At 42.3% G+C, this 16854-nt stretch overlaps 1 protein-coding gene and 1 pseudogene across 1 annotated transcript; both read right to left on the bottom strand.

Annotated features, from left to right (window-relative positions):
* Positions 1-4720: 4720 nt before the first annotated feature.
* Positions 4721-6740, bottom strand: LOC135516237 (small ribosomal subunit protein uS19-like; annotated as a pseudogene).
* Positions 6741-10303: 3563 nt separating this feature from the next.
* cnn2 (calponin 2) lies at positions 10304-16399 on the bottom strand. The gene is made up of 7 exons (XM_064940373.1): positions 16225-16399; positions 14043-14164; positions 13640-13706; positions 12847-12984; positions 12369-12485; positions 12011-12157; positions 10304-11822 (listed from the first exon to the last, which is right to left on the bottom strand). The coding sequence occupies exons 1-7, from the start codon at positions 16285-16287 to the stop codon at positions 11541-11543; spliced, it is 936 nt and encodes a 311-aa protein (XP_064796445.1). The 5' UTR covers positions 16288-16399; the 3' UTR covers positions 10304-11540.
* Between the last annotated feature and the right edge of the window lie 455 nt (positions 16400-16854).

The raw sequence follows: 16854 nt of genomic DNA, 5'->3' as shown, positions 1-16854 counted from the left end.
GCTGACTGCAGGAATGTCCGCCAGAGCTGTTGCCACAGAATTGAACGTTAATTTCTCTGACATAATATTCTTCACCTGCAGGATCGTCTGAGACTAGCAACCCGGACAGCTGAGGAAACTTTGGGTTCGCACAACTGAAGAATTTTTGAGCAAACTGTCCAAAGCCTTCTCAGGGAAGCTCATCTGCGTGCTCATCATCCTCACCAGGGTCTTGTCCTGACTGCAGTTTGGCATCGTAACCGACCTCAATGGGCAAATGCTCACCTTCAATGGCTACTGGCACGCTAGAGAAGTGTGTTCTTCATGGATGAATCCCAGTTTCAACTGTACTGGGCAGATGGTATACATGTGGGCAAGCAGTTTGCTGATGTCAACGTTGTGAACAGAGTGCCTCATAATGATGGTAGGATTATGGTATGGGAAGGCATAAGCTACAGACAACAAACACAATTGCATTTTATCTACGGCAATTTGAATGCACAGAGATACATTGAGGAGATTCTGAGGCCCATTGTCTTGCTTTTCGTTTGCTGCCACCACCTCATGTTTCAGCATGATAATACACAGCCTCATGTTGCAATGATCTGTACACATGATCTGTCCCAGTTCTTCCATGGCCTACATACTTAGCAGACATGTCACCCATTGGACATGTTTGGGATTCTCTGGATTGACGTGTACGACAGCAGGTTCTAGTTCCTGCCAATATCCAGCAACTTCGCACAGCCATTAAATACGAGTGGGACAACATTCCACAGGCCACAATCAACAGCCGGATCAAGTCTACGTGAAGGAGATGTGTCGTGCAGCATTAGGTAAATGGTGTTCACACCAGATACTGACTGGTTTTCTGATCCACACCCCTACCTTTTTTAAGGTATCTTTGACTCCCAGTCATGTGAAATCCATAGATTTCCATAGTTATTTAAGGTCTAATGAATTTATTTCAATTGATTGATTTCCTTATTTGAACTGTAAAATATTTGAAATTGTTGCATGTTGCGTTTCTACTTGTGTTCAGTGTAGATCGCTAACTCTAAATATAATACCCAATGCTAGTACTATATGTATTCATCCAACAGTACATTTTATGTCCTAAAAAACTTTGCAGTTGTAGGCAACTACCCATGAGACCTACAGGCCTATGCCCTCGAAATGGCTTGTGCGCATTTCGCTGACGTGCTGCTCCATATCTGAAAGGCCTATCAAATATCTTGGTTGTAAAATAGTTGCAACTGAGCTGAATGTTGAGAGTTAAGAAATATAAATTATACCTACAGAAAGCTGATACCCTCCTCTCTTCGACAGGGACGAGTGGATGAAGCTTCCAAAGCTGTGTTTCTCCTGCAATTGCATTTTGAAATGTTATATGATCAGAACACCTTTTTCTCTCGGGGGAGAGAGGAGAGTGGCTCGCTCATCACAGCAGAAGGCCCCAGCGATGCCACAGGGTCTGGGCAGAAACTTTCATCACACAAAACATGAGGATAGGCCTTCTGAGTGACACTGCATCGCAGTGCTTGAGGTGTCACTATGGAACCGGGTTCGATCCCAGGCTGTGTCACAACTGGCCGTGACCGGGTGTCCCATAGGAGGGCGTACAATTGGCCCAGCGTCGTCAAGGTTAGGGGAGGATTTGGTCAGGAGGGCTTTACTTGGCTCATTGCGCTCTGGTGACTCCTTGTGGGGGGCCTGGTGCCTGTAGGTAGACTTTGGTCGTCAGTTGAACGGTGTTTCCTCCAACGACACAATGGTGTTTCCTCCAACGACACAATGGTGCAGCTGGCTATCGGGTTAAGCGGGCGGGAGTTAAGAACGACCGGTTTGGCATGTCATGTTTCGGAGGAGCATGACTTGACCTTCTCCTGAGCCCGTTGGGGAGTTGCAGAGATGAGACAAGATCACAATTGGGAAGGAAAAGGGGGCAAAAAAAATCATGAGGATAATAATGCACTTTACTGTTTGACCAAATCATGATTTTAGCCGCCCAAAAAATAGGAAGTTTTGAGTGAGGTGAAAATTTTGAATGTGCTCTTTCTACATCTATAGGCACCCTTTCCGTTTTTTTTACAATCCATGAGCTTGGCTGTCTAATGACAGAGACAGAGCAGGTCTTGTTGCTGATGCCGGGTATGACTTTGAATGTGAGTTTGCGTTGACCTAAGCTGAGCCTATCAGAATTCCCGACTAGCCCATCTTGGTAGGGGGACCAGCCGTTGTCTACTGATCAGCCAAAGGCTCATTATAGATGAGTAAAGTCAGCAAAAAAAGAAACGTCCCTTTTTCAGGACCCTGTTTTCAAAGATAATTCATAAAAATCCAAATAACTTTATCAATCTCTAAAACCCTTTACAAGAGCGAGCTGCTTGTTTCCCATGCTTGTTCAATGAACCATAAACAATTAATGAACACTCACCTGTGGAACGGTCGTTAAGACACTAACAGCTTACAGACCGTAGGCAATTAAGGTCACAGTCCTGAAAACTTAGGACACTAAAGAGGCCTTTCTATTGACTGTGAAAAACACCAAAAGAAAGATGCCCAGGGTCCCTGCTCACCTGCGTGAACATGCCTTAGGCATGCTGCAAGGAGGCATGAGGACTGCAGATGTGGCCAGGGCAATAAATTGCAATGTCCATACTGTGAGACGCCTAAGACAGTGCTACAGGGAGACAGGACGGACTGCTGATCATCCTCGCAGTGACAGACCACGTGTAACAACACCTGCACAGGATCTGTACATCTGAACATCACACCTGCAGGACAGGTACAGGATGGCAACAACAACTGCCCGAGTTACACCAGGAATGCACAATCCCTCCATCAGTACTCAGACTGTCCGCAATAGGCTGAGAGAGGCTGGACTGAAGACTTGTAGGCCTGATATAAGGCAGGTCCTCACCAGACATCACCGGCAACAACGTCGACTATGGAAATAAACACACCGTCGCTGGACCAGACAGGGCTGGCAAAAAGTGTTCTTCACTGACGAGTCACGGTTTTGTTTCACCAGGGGTGATGGTCGGATTCGCATTTATCGTTGAAGGAATGAGCGTTACACCGAGGCCTGTACTCTGGAGCAGGATCATTTTGGAGGTGTAGGGTCCGTCATGGTCTGGGGCAGTGTGTCACAACATAATTGGACTGAGCTTGTTGTCATTGCAGGCAATCTCAACGCTGTGTGTTACAGGGAAGACATCCTCCTCCCTCATGTAGTACCCTTCCTGCAGGCTCATCCTGACATGACCCTCCAGCATGACAATGCTACCAGCCATACTGCTCGTTCTGTGAGTGATTTCCTGCATGTCAGTGCTCTGCCATGGCCAGCGAAGAGCCCGGATCCCAATCCCTTTGAGCACATCTGGGACCTGTTGGATCGGAGGGTGAGGACAAGGGCCATTCCCCCCAGAAATGTCTGGGTACTTGCAGGTGCCTTGGTGGAAGAGTGGGTAACATCTCACAGCAAGAACTGGTAAATTTGCAGTTAATGCAGCTGATGGCCACACCAGATACTGACTGTTACTTTTGATTTTGACCCCCCTTTGTTCAGGGACACATTATTCCATTTCTGTAAGCCACATGTCTGTGGAACGTGTTCAGTTTATATCTCAGTTGCTGAATCTGATGTTCATACAAATATTTACATATGTTAAGTTTGCTGAAAATAAACACAGTTGACAGTGAGAGGACGTTTATTTTTTGGCTGAGCTTCTAACAGAAATATTGCACAAATATATTTACAAAAAAAATCTTAACAGGTCCATGGAATGCCGGCCATGGCACCTGTTTTTTTTTCTTACATTTTTGTTTTAATTTGTGTGAATTTCAAATAGCCCACTCACCGAAAACATGGTCCAGCCCATCTGTCATTGCCAGATGGCCAATCCGCCCCTATTATACACTATGAAAAGCGGCAAGAATGATTTCGTATCATACACGTTGCGTTAAAACGCCGACTTTTATTTTGAAGGCAATATTAGGAAAAACGGAAGTCTTAATGTTGCTAACATGACGCTAATCACAATGCGGCTCGACGTAAACGTAGATCACGAAGAACACCCAGCAACCTTTAACCTGGGCTCCTCTTCGGCAGTGATGAAGCTGCGCGAGCCTAACCAGACATCTTGATTTGGTTGGATATGAGACAATTATTCCTTGTTATAAATAACTTGTATGCACTCCAATGTAACCAGTAGGTATTGACTGTTTCCCCAAGCAGTAAATGACAAGATTGCATTGGAAAAAATAAGATGCAGATGTGTGAAGGCCCATTTTGCCTTAAAACAATTCAGTTTACTAGATATGCACCAGCCAATGCAAGCTAGGGGTTTGTTGATTACGCATGTGAATTTTAGGCAGTCATGTTCTTTGAACAAAAGACATCTAACAATAGATAAAATTAGATGGTCTGTGAGGTTACTAGTGGTAGTCATTTTTATGCAAATTCAGCAAACAGGTATTGATGCACAGGCAAACAGTTAAGCTCTGCCCATTAGACTGGATCCAATTAATTTGATGCATTGGCACAAGCTCCAAGAGTTAAAAAAAAAAATCATCTTTGGGCAGTTAAGTCCACATATATTCCATGCATTTGCTTAACTCAAGTAAGGCAATTTACAACCAAATTCCTTTAGGGTAATTCAAACCATGTCCAATGGAGAGAAATTCTCACGTCACAATTCAAGCAAACATTTTTTAATTGAAAGCCAACAGACAAGTGTGTGGGGACTCAAATTTTATTTATACAAAGACCACAGCCATTCTACTTCAGTGGGATGAAACGGGAAGAATGTGTCGCTCCAATACCGGGACGACCGTGCTTGACTGGCTTGTAGGTGATGGAGAACTCCCCCAGGTAGTGGCCACACATCTCAGGCTGGAGAGAGAAAATGTACAAAGTTAAGTGTTGAGCAGGACAATCAGAATACTTGACATTTCAGCTAGAATACAACCTTCACTAAATAGTAACAACATTCTCTAGTGTGTTGACACTATACAATACCTGAAGAATAAGTGTTACATGACAAATCAGGGGTTGTCGCAAAAGGTGAGAAATTTAGATTCATCACGTGCACTTGAGGGGCAAGAGTGAGGAAACAAGCAAAAAGCAAACCATTTTTTACAATTACAATCTCAGGGGAGGCCGGCCATGCTAGGTGTATTTAAAAAATATATATATTAAATATATTAACCTTTAAACTAGTCAAGTCAGTTAAGAACAAATTCTTATTTACAATGTCAGCCTACCAAAAGGCCTCCTGTGGGGATGGGATTAAAAATATAGGACAAAACACACATCACGACAAGAGACAACACAACATAGAGAACAGAGACAACATGGCAGGACAAAACATGACAAAAACATTGGGCACAGACAACAGCACAAAGGGCAAGGTAGAGACAAGACATCACACAAAGCAGCCACAACTGTCAGTAAGTGTCCATGATTGAGTATGTGAGTTTAGCGATCTCCCCGAAATCTCACCTTGATTTCAACCTGGTTGAAGGTCTTGCCGTTGTACACTCCGACCATGGAGCCGACCATCTCAGGCAGGATGACCATGTCCCTGAGGTGAGTCTTCACCACCTCAGGCTTCTCCATGGGGAGCCTCCTTCTTGGCCTTACGCAGACGCTTCAGGAGGGACTGCTGCTTGCGGCGAAGGCCACGGTTGAGCCTCCTCCTCTGGCGGGCGCAGTACAACTGCATTAACTGCTCACTGGAAAGGGGGGGGTGTATGGTCATAATTCCATCTGGGATATTTTCAGATGCACATTAAAACATCAGCTTCAAATAGCAGACTGAAGACTTACAGGGGAGTTTCATGAAAAATGACAATGAATCCTGACTGCCAGAGTCAGTGTTCCTTCACTAATTGTACTACATGTTAACCCCAAACTGGTTGGCCTTAAGTGAACATATTTAGTCAAAGCCCAATTCATTACATAATGATTTGTATGAAATGCAAAATGTAGAAAACAAATGACGGAACACAGCACATTCATAAATGTACCCAAATTTCGAAAGAGTGAGTGCCACTGCCACAGACTTTCACCCTTCTGCAAGATGGGGTTCATTTAGCATCGGTATGTTGGATACACTCACGGTAAAAGCTGAGCTTTCACCGACATACCACAATGCAACCATCAATTTGGACAAATATAGTGGTGGAGTAGTGAAATGGTTGGTTTACTCACTAGGACATGTCAAGAAGCTGGTCCAGGTCCACACCTCTGTAGGTGAACTTCCTGAAGGTACGCTTCTTCTTGATCTCAACTTCCGCCTAGGAAGCAACGCAAATTACTTCAACGCAGTGGATATCGTGGGCCAACGACAACAGCTATATGTTGACCAAGGCATTTGCTGTAAAATACTTCAGAACATTCCTAGCAACTGTGTTAGTCGGGATTTCGTGCCGAACTCATGTCTCTAAAAGAGAACGTGACTCGGTGAAAAGCATTGGCGCTGCAGGCTACCCTGTGTCATTAGCATACATCCCAAACTTTATGGTGCGCCAATCTTGTTCCATCCTAAAATTTAGCAATGTACCGATTGATAAATGGTAATAAACCGAAATATACGATTTAATAAATAGAAGGTTTTATAATTCTGCTGAGATGGACATAGATTGTCATATTCGGGTACTTGTAAACTTGGTCACCTACCATCTTGCCTGATGTTCCGGGGAAAAGAACATTCCGAATTCTCGCTGGTCCCAATATCGCGCGACTCACAGAGACATCCGGTTATCTATTTCCGGCCATACAAAATAGTTGTATTGTTCACTGAACCGATAGGTGGTGGTACTGCACTCAATACTGTGACTTGCTCTGGATTAGAGCGTCTGCTAAATGACAAATGTAAAATGCCATCCATTTCCATAAAATTCCTCACAGAAAAATACATTGACATGCAGGAGATAAAATAAATTAGCATTTTATTATTTACCAACAAAGGCAGGTAGCCTAGCGGTTAGAGCGTTGTGATAGTATCTGAAAGGTCACTGGTTCAAATACCCGAGCCGACAAGGCTCATTTGTTGACGTGCCCTTGAGCAAGGCACTTAACCCTAATTTGCTCCAGCATATTTCACTGCACCATATAATGTCAATCATCAGCTGTAAATACACCATGTAGAAACAGGTCATCATTTGCGGTACCGGATCTGCTTGATCTTCTTCTGTTACCCGGAATGTGCCTTACATCAGAGCCTCTGCTGTGGCAGGATAGCCTCAAAACAAGAACAAGACAGTCAATACCTGTATCAACTCTCTGTACCTGACACATACAATACATGAGCAAAAGTATGTGGACACCTGCTCGTCGAACTTCTCATTCCAAATCATGGGCATCAATATGGAGTTGGTCCCCCCTTTGCTGATATAACAGCCTTCACTCTTCTGGGAAGGCTAGATCTTCAAACATTGTTGTGGGGACTTGCATCCATTTAGCTACAAGAGCATTAGTGAGGTTGGGCACTGATGTTTGGCGATTAGGCCTGGCTCGCAGTCGGCGTTCCAATTCACCCCAAAGATGTTCGATGGTGTTGAGGTCAGGGCTCTGTGGAGGCCAGTCAAGTTCTTCCACACCGATCTCGACAAACTATTTCTGTATGGACCTCGCTTTGTACCCAGATTTGTCCGTCAGACTGCCAGATGGTGAATCGTGATTCATCACTCCAGAGAACGTGTTTCCACTGCTCCAGAGTCCAATGGCGGTGAGTTTTACACCACTCCAGCAAACACTTGGAATTGCACATGGTGATCTTAGGCTTGTGTGCGGCTGCTCGGCCATGAAAACCCATTTCATGAAGCTCCCGACGAACAGTTATTGTGCAGATGTTGCTTCCAGAGGCAATTTGGAACTCGGTAGTGAGTGTTGCAACCGTGGACAGACGATTTTTACTTGCTGTGATTTTCCATTTGGCGGTCTCGTTCTGTGAGCTTGTGTGGCCTACCACTTTGGGATTGAGTCATTGTTGCTCTTAGACATTTCCACTTCACTATAACAGTACTTATAGTTGACCGGGGTAGCTCTAGCAAGGTTGAAATGTTTTCGAACTGACTAGTTAGACGGTGCCACGTTGAAAGTCACAGAGCTCTTCAGTAAGGCCATTCTACTTTCAATGTTTATCTATGGAGATTGCATTGCTGTGTGCTTGATATTATACACCTGTCATTAACGGGTGCGGCTGAAATATCCGAATCCACTAATTTGAAGGGGTGTCCACATACTTTTGTATATATAGTGTATATGTCTACTGGAACAATGCGGTCATATCCTGCATAATAGTAATCAGTCAGTGCTGATTGAACAACAGTAGCTTTCCCTTTCTTGGTTTTGTACTGGGTCAGCACCGAAGTTGTGGTAACTTTCACAGGATCGAATGTTACAGAAAATCTCAACCATGACAATTGAGCAACACATGACCTTCTGCAGTGGTGCAGCATCATGCTTAAAGAGAACGTCACAACTCAAACCGAGAGAGGAACACATGTGAGATACTAAACTTAATGTTTAACACGGAAGTGTGACCGTCAGACATGAAGCATGTGAGAAGAAAAAAACACATATGAAGATGGGTTTAATCAAACATTGAAATCACATATCGAGGTTCTAGCATTTAGCCATATACCTGTTCAAAAAGGAAAGAGAGAGAATACAGGCCACTCAGAACAAGGACAACACAAGGAACTGATATTGTGGTCAAGGCATCCACAAGGAATGAATCCAAATATGCTCACAGTTTCCATTCAACCCTTTGGAGGAGGACATTTTTTGTTACATAGAATGATCAGGGTGATACCTTCCGGGGCACAGGTGCCATTTTGTTAGTGAGGGTCCCAGCTACTATAATGAGGTCTGCTTGTCTTGGGCTGGCTCTGAACAACACCCTGAACCTGTCCATGTCGTAATGAAGTGCTGTGTGCATCATCTCCACCACACACCACGTCAGCCCAAAGGTCCTAGGCCACAGCGAGCTCTGTGGGACAAACAGGCACACACTCAAAGCCCATGTACAATAACAGTAAATATTCCCGACTGTGCTTGTATCAGGTTTCCAATCAAGTTTAGTATGACTTTAGGTGATTATCCGAGTGAGATGTTGAAGAGAGAGGGAAGTGACAAGATGTGGTCAGGTGCCATTCATGTCAAATGTTTAAAAAGCGGATCAGTTATTTTAGAAAATTAAACATTCACAAGGGGGCCCTCTCTCAATATGGTACTCTATTGCACAGTTATAACACTACCACAGTGACACGACTACTCTTGTGGGGTATGTTTCAGTAGAGGAGTCCTTACCCTGCTGCTTGGCACTGCCGACACCAAGGCCCTGGGTGCCAAAGCTGTGCTCTTCTCCCTGACCAGAACCTTACGTAAGCGGATTACACCTCTAGGCACAATAGGCAGTGAGTGCGTTTACCGAAAACGTACTGCACTTGAAACCGGTTTAGTTAATCCTACCTGCTTTGTTGTTGTAAAACCTACAGGTGACCTAATGCATGATGAACTGGGTCTGAGGAAATAGACACGCCATCCATCTCTGCTCATCCTAACAACCTATTAACAAGAATATGGATTATGTTTAGTTGCGTTTAAAAAAAATCTATTTACTTATGTGTTATTGTATGAGATTATAACCCGTGCATTAACTTACATAATGATAAAAGACCCAAACCTGGATAAGGAACTACAGACATGCAGAAGACAAAAGTGTCAGTTTTCTTATTTTCAATAAAAAGACAGATACTGTGGCTAGATATTCATATAAGGGGCAGTCCAAAAGGATTGTATCGCTGGCAACAAGGTCACATGCATTGAACCAGCCAATGTCATTTAAAGTTGTTGAGAATAACTTCACAGTCATATATCTTGATATTTTCATTGGCCCACCACCTGGAAAGTATTCTCGTGCTCCCAGTTGCTGCAGTGTCAACGCATGTGCAGCTCAACTGATTTGTAAATCATCTGCACCTACTGCTAGTCAAGCAGAGCAAGGGCTACCAACGCAGTGCCTTTGTCAATCAGATATCTAGCAGCACTAGGCTTGTCTGAGGGCGCTGTGTTTTTGCTCACATACTTCTTTATTCCCTTAGGAGACCCAAATGACTGAAACCCCACATCACTGCATTTTTCACATACCATGAAATTAGTATGTCCGGCTATGGTACGCAGACAGGGTTTAGACAATATTGCTTATGCTAGATAATGCCCGAACTAAAGCAACATTAACTAATGATCCTAGCACAAGTTATGCTAAACATGTAACTAATGAGACACTCTTTAATTGTAACATCAGTCTGGTTGGTGTTCAATGTCCATCTTTATTTCACTTTAGTCATGCACACACACTTCCAAACGTTAGATGTTTTCATTTATATTGGAAAGATGGACCCAAAGCAGAGCACAATAAATTGATATAATACCAAAGGTAGTAAAAGCTCATTTTCGTTCAGTCTAGGTAATAAAATAAAAAATATTTTTAAACAGAAATATAAAAATTATCACTTTGAATGTTAGAGTTCAAAATAAGTCTGGTCTTCTTTTCAGTCATCAGTGAATCCAGTAAAACATTAAACAATGAAGACAACTGACAAAATGAATCCAGTATGCAGCTTGGAATGTTGAAAGCCTGAATGTTTTTTTCCCAAGATACTCTAACCCAAAGAAAACAACCTTGGCTCCAGTTCTGATTATGCAAACAAAATAAATATTTCCTCCTAAAAAAAATATATATTTTTTTAAATGATATGATCAGTACTCGGCCTACATAAAAAGTTAACAGAATGGGAGATGTGTGAACAAACCACTGTCTCATTAAAGACATTATTTTCTCATTCTCAACAGATACTACAAAACGTCTTGTCTTTTATATTACCAAATAAAGTACTGAATGGATACAAACAGTTAAAACAAATTCACATTATTATTCGCATCAGTTAAGGAAATGTAAATAGTTTACATTAACAATATGACTTTTAGGCATATAAATACAAGGATGGGTAAATTCCAACTATGGAACAATACATTTTTTTAACTGAATTATATATATATATATTTTTTTTTTATCTACATTTCGATGAAAGTTTAAGAGCTTTCTTTTTCCGTCTCAACACAGTTGATTTTTAATCCCATTTTAGATGGATTCTAGGCAATATTTGTATATGAAAATCCTTGGCATAAATGCCAGCCCTTTGAAATCTACCTACTTACAGGGGGGAAACTGGCAAGGGGCTTTGGCACTTTACAAAATTCCCTGTGAGGAAAAAAAGCTAATCACAGCTCAGACAAACACTGGCTTTAGCAGTTGCACTTTAAAAACACAGTTATAGCCATTTCAACAGATATAAAAACATACTAATATATAGTACATGTTAGATATGTGTATATTGGTCCTAACCAGTAGTTCATGAGGGTAACGGGGAACTATTGTCCAATACCAGAAGGAGATCACCCAAAAGGTAGAAAATCCTATGCAACGAATAACTTTGATAACACCTTCATTGAGGTTTCTACTATTTTCAACAAGCACAACCCACTTTTAATAATCTGTCCCCTCTTCTTGGTACACCGGCACCGTGTCATCTTTGTATTCTTGGTAACCCTCATCTTGGTAGTCGGCCCCGGCCCCGTTCTGCTCCTCCTCATTCTTGGGGCAGTACTTGACGTCATAGATCTGACGACTCAAGCCAAAGTTCTGCCCGCTCTGGTTGGCGCCTGTGTTGGAGCCCATCTGCAGCGACATGGTGCTGTTGTCACACTTGTCTGTGCCCAGCTTCTGGTCGTAGATGGCGCGGCGGGTTCCTGGAGCTGTCATGCCAGCCTGAAGAGTAGAGGAAGGGAAAGTTGAATTAGTTAGCAGTGAACTAAAATATTTGTACTCATCTGAATAAACAAGAATCCATTAGAAATAGCCAAAGTCTACTGAAGCAGTTAGTTCCCCCATTGACAATATTGATACCTTGATTCAGTTTTAAGACATGGTGAGATGGAGTGAGAATTTCATTTTACCTGGCTGGCCCCCTTATTGGTGCCCATTTGCAGACTGATGGTAGAGTGGTCCATGGGGGGCAGGATGTGAGCCTTGGGGTCGTAAAGGTGCCTCCTGGTGCCGTATGCATTCATGCCCGCCTGGCTGGCACACTTATTCGTCCCCATCTGCGGAATGAGACATATCGGTTTTAAAAGGAAAAACGGCAAAGAATGAGTAGAAAACTACAATCCCCCCCCCTCCCCTTAGATGGAGAGACCTGAGTAGATAGCATTAAAATTGACTTTAAAAAAAAAATTAAATCAGCAGCAGCAGCAGCCCCCAAATAAGTTCTGTACACCCAGCCCAAAATATCTTCCCGCGACCATGCCCTCAGACCTGCAGTCCAATGACACAATGTCCGGCCTTCATCATCTCCTCGTCGAATAGTCTCTCCTGTTTGTCTGCGTACTTCACCCCAATGTCCACTCGGGACTGGCAGCCCTTGGTCTTGGCCTGCAGGGGAAAGTGTACAGAAATCACTACACTGTTGGATGCATCAAGATACTACTGGACACAATATTAGGGGCTTGTTGTATTCGGATCCCACTTTCTACACCATATGTTGATAAAGACGGGACACCATTATGTTCGCTTCAGGAACTTCTTTATGAAGATAAAACCATGTGGTACAGAGCATTACTGCAAGGTCAGCCATTTAATCTGTACAATATTAAACGATTCAAGCAAGTGGAAATTACCGAAGCATCGGCTAAAATAAAATACAGAAGTTGCTATTCTCATGAGGGGTGCAAGCTAAAAATCATTTCAAAATAATAATAATAGTTTCAAAAGTGTTTAATAGTGAAAGTCTTACCGTGCCAGCGAGAGACAAGAGGGTGCTCTGGACTTGGGTCATGTTCCCATTCTCAAAGAGGTCATTGGCCTCAAAGATATCATGGGGCTTCAGGCCGTACGTTTGGATGGATTTGATGAAGTTGGTGATGTTCTCCAGCTAGCAACAGAAAAGTGCATAAGAGGACAAGATGAGTAAAGAGCTTCTCAATAACTTTGGAATGTCATAGCCATAAAGTGGTTATCATAACTACATTTCTTAATTCTTTGCTAGACGGATATCTCTTGCACACAGAGTTCCCACTCTATTCCACATTATAAACTGTGGTTCAAACACTGAATGCTGATTGGCTGACAGACGAGGTATATCAGACCGTATTCCAAGGGTATGACAAAACGTTTATTTTTACTACTCTAATTACATTGGTAATCAGTTTATAATAGCAATAAGGCACCTCGGGGGTTTGTGGTATATGGCCAATATACTATGGCTAATGGCTGTATCCAGGTACTCTGCGCTGCGTCCTACATAAGAACAGCCCTTAGCCGTGGTATATTGGCCAAACACCAGCTCCCCCTCTGACCTTATTCCTTCACTCTAACCCATGTCCTACTTCAGTACAGTCTCTGGACCAGAGAAAGTTGCACCTCTAATAATAATCTACCTCTGCTTTTTTGTTAGTAAAAAAAACAGGCTTGGTCAGCACAACAGCTCAGATTTATTCTCTAACTGTAAAACCACCTGGCAAAGTACAACACAAGTCTGTTGATGTACTGGCAAGTCTAATGTAGAGAGAACAATCCAAGCTGCTCACCTGATGCCAATTCATGGTGGACGAGTTGATCTTTTTCACAGAGCCAGGTTGAAGTTTGTTGATCAGTCTAGAGGAGGAAGAGAGAGCTTGCCGACTTAGACTTCAGTACCTCAATAGGCAACCGAAGGAATCAGAGGATAAAAATTGTCTGTAGAGCATAATCATTACTGTGTACAGTACAATAATGCAGACTACTATGAGGACAGTCAGGACATTCATGGATTGTAATCATTTGGTTTATTATGCTGTAGCTAGCTGAATGTTTATGATTTGTGTTGTCTTCGGTTAGATGCACTGGCAGAACAATACAACGGGAATCAATAAAGCCTTATCTTACATATTATGGTTAGGGTGACATTTCAAATAGGATGATGATGGATGCTGGCCCCATTTATAAGCTTACTCGCACAGGATGACACCATTTTTCAGGCCTTTCTGGAAGTCCTCCCCAATAACACATCCCGTCACATCCTCGATCCAGACCCTTAGCTCATCCTCTCTCTGAGGGTCATACTTTCCGGCAATCTGGAAAGGGGGGTGGGTAAAACGTTCATTAGAGGAAGCCTTTAAGTTTCACCAAGTCTTGGAAAAGGATGGCACAACCAAAACATGTGTAGGTAACATGTTGGTTACACTTTATTTTACATGACTGTTTCCACTGGTATTTATGAGAAAATTGTGTGCAATGCATACTTCAAATAATTATACACAATTGGTGGCCAGCTGTGCTTGTTTGGTCTGGGTTAACCAAAACAAATTGAATAACACATTGAATCAATGGCGGGAAAGATTTACATCCACTTGGCTACCAGTACAGTGTGTTCTGAGGGCCAATGGTAAACTGGAGGAATGGGACCCCTCACCCAGGACAGAGACTATAATGCATGTACAGTGTACAAAATATTAAGAAAATGGATCTTTCTGTGACATAGATTGACCATGTGAAAGCTATGATCTCTATTAATGTCGCCACTTGTTCAATTCAGTTCAAATCAGTGAAGATGAAGGGGGAGGAGACAGGATATAGGGGGATTGTGTATGTGTGCCATTTAGACGGTGAATGGGCAAGATAAAATATTGAAGTGCCTTTGAACAGGTATGAGGTGCAACAAATTGTATCAAGAACTGCAACAGTGCTGGGTTTAATCACGCTCAACAGTCTCCCGTGTGTATCAAGAATGGTCCACCACCCAAAGCACATCCAAACAACGTGACACAAATGTGGGAAGCATTGGAGTCAACATGGGCCAGCATCCCTGTGGAACGCATTCGACACCTTGTAGAGTCCAAGGTGGATTATGGTAGCAGTGTGGGGACCTGAGTATTCTTTTGTACAACATAACTTGGAACATGATCAGTGAAGTTAGATGTTTACAAAAGACAAAGGAGAAATTTGTATTATATTAGTCTTCTCCATTGACACAATACATTTTAAATAAGAGCCAGATCTTGGGGCTTTTGCAGAGTTTTAAAAAAAAATCTATTTATCCTATTACACTGCAAAAGTGTAACAAGAGTAGGTCTACACAATAAAATAAAAATGGACAGGAACAAAGGTTGCACCAATTGTTTTTGTTTTTTACAGTACATGTGGGATAGAACAGTTATATTTGGCTTGAGGGGGGCGTAGGTTAACTAATATTGATGTTCTGGATGGAGGACACAGGCACTGTCTGTTAAGGTTAACTTTTGAATATGCATATGTTATGAATGAGAATATATTTCTATTTGGACTGTTTTGTGGAGTAATTTGTCTATTATTCGACCATGCTGGTCATTTGTGAACATTTGAACATCTTGGCCATATTCTGTTATAATCTCCACCTGGCACAGCCAGAAGAGGACTGGCCACCCCACATAGCCTGGTTCCTCTCTAGGTTTCTTCCTAGGTTTTGGCCTTTCCAGGGAGTTTTTCCTAGCCACCGTGCTTCTACACCTGCATTGCTTGCTGTTTGGGGTTTTAGGCTGGGTTTCTGTACAGCACTTTGAGATATCAGCTGATGTACGAAGGGCTATATAAATAAATTTGATTTGATCTAAACACGCATCACGTCGGCACAGAGCGCAAAACAATTGCCGTTCACCAAGGCCCCAATCCACCGCAGCGCAGGAGTTACTATCACGATAGGACAGTGTGACCTCTGGATGGGTCATATCAAACTCAGGGACATGGATGAATGAAAGACATACAACTCTATAGAGTACTGACCAGTTTCACTATGTAAACTAATGGGATCGCATATTTCAACTTGCCACATTGCCAATATCATGGGAAACGCCCATGCTTTTTTAAGCGCTTCCCAAAACTAAACCAACTTATAGATGTGTGTATTATCATTCTATCATATCAATGAACAATATTTTCCATAAGTATATGCATAGCGCGGAGTTGGTAAAACTTTATTTAGGTAATTCCAAAAAGTCAATGCCCGTTCCATGTCAATACCTTTTCAAATCATTGCCTAAAATACCTAGGCATACATATTTTTTTCTATAAATAAAACAAGTATTCTATAATATACCTCGCTATATCAGTATAACACAAGTGATTCATTCGCACTTAACGCGCCTCCGTGAACACTTACCTTGCTTTTGACTTCCGCAGAAAACCCATAGGCAGGACCTCTGTTAAATGACGTGCCAGACATGATTATAAAAGGAGTACTTTGTTTTTCGTATGGATACTTTTGTATCAGTATCAGTATCCTTTCCTTTCCTTTCCAGTTAACTCCAGAGTAAACTAAATACTTCCTTAAAAAAAAATATCTTGCAACCAATAAAAAACGTTTATACGATTTTTTAGGCTCCACCTTTTCCTTTCTCTAGATTGTGATTGACATCAAAAAGTCCTTATATGGAAGGAAAGTCCCAAATTCCTAGATGGTGGGAGTATCCTATGGGCCCAGAATGCCAGCAGCGCAGTAATCTTTTAAGTCTTTTGTCGGGAAAAGTTTGAGGAACTAGCAAAGTACAACGAGCTACTGAATGACGCAATGCTACTATTCTTGAGCCAAATTGCAGAGTGCAAATGACCTCGTTTGCTCATTCAAGGGGTTCTACCCTTTTTGGAATACTGAGAATGTTAATTGCGCTATGAGAACATGGTAAAAAATATCCACTCGAGCATCAAACAATTAACATAATATTTTAGTTCAGCCCACATAAGACAAATGATCATGACTCGAGTTAACTGTTATAAACCACAGTCTACAATA

Source organism: Oncorhynchus masou, chromosome 3, assembly GCF_036934945.1.
Source record: "Oncorhynchus masou masou isolate Uvic2021 chromosome 3, UVic_Omas_1.1, whole genome shotgun sequence".
NCBI classification, from domain to species: Eukaryota; Metazoa; Chordata; class Actinopteri; order Salmoniformes; family Salmonidae; genus Oncorhynchus; species Oncorhynchus masou.
Note: the sequence above shows the minus strand (reverse complement) of the source record. Positions and strands in the feature narration are given on the sequence as shown.

What these genes read in the sequence shown, in the direction of transcription:
- cnn2 (XM_064940373.1), bottom strand. Translation starts at nt 16,287, where the DNA reads ATGTCTGGCACGTCATTTAACAGAGGTCCTGCCTATGGGTTTTCTGCG. An exon ending in CTGCGGAAGTCAAAAGCAAG is followed by an intron (nt 14,165 to 16,224) that starts GTAAGTGTTCAC and finishes CCCCCTTTCCAG; the next exon opens with ATTGCCGGAAAGTATGACCC. An exon ending in AATGGTGTCATCCTGTGCGA is followed by an intron (nt 13,707 to 14,042) that starts GTAAGCTTATAA and finishes TTCCTCCTCTAG; the next exon opens with ACTGATCAACAAACTTCAAC.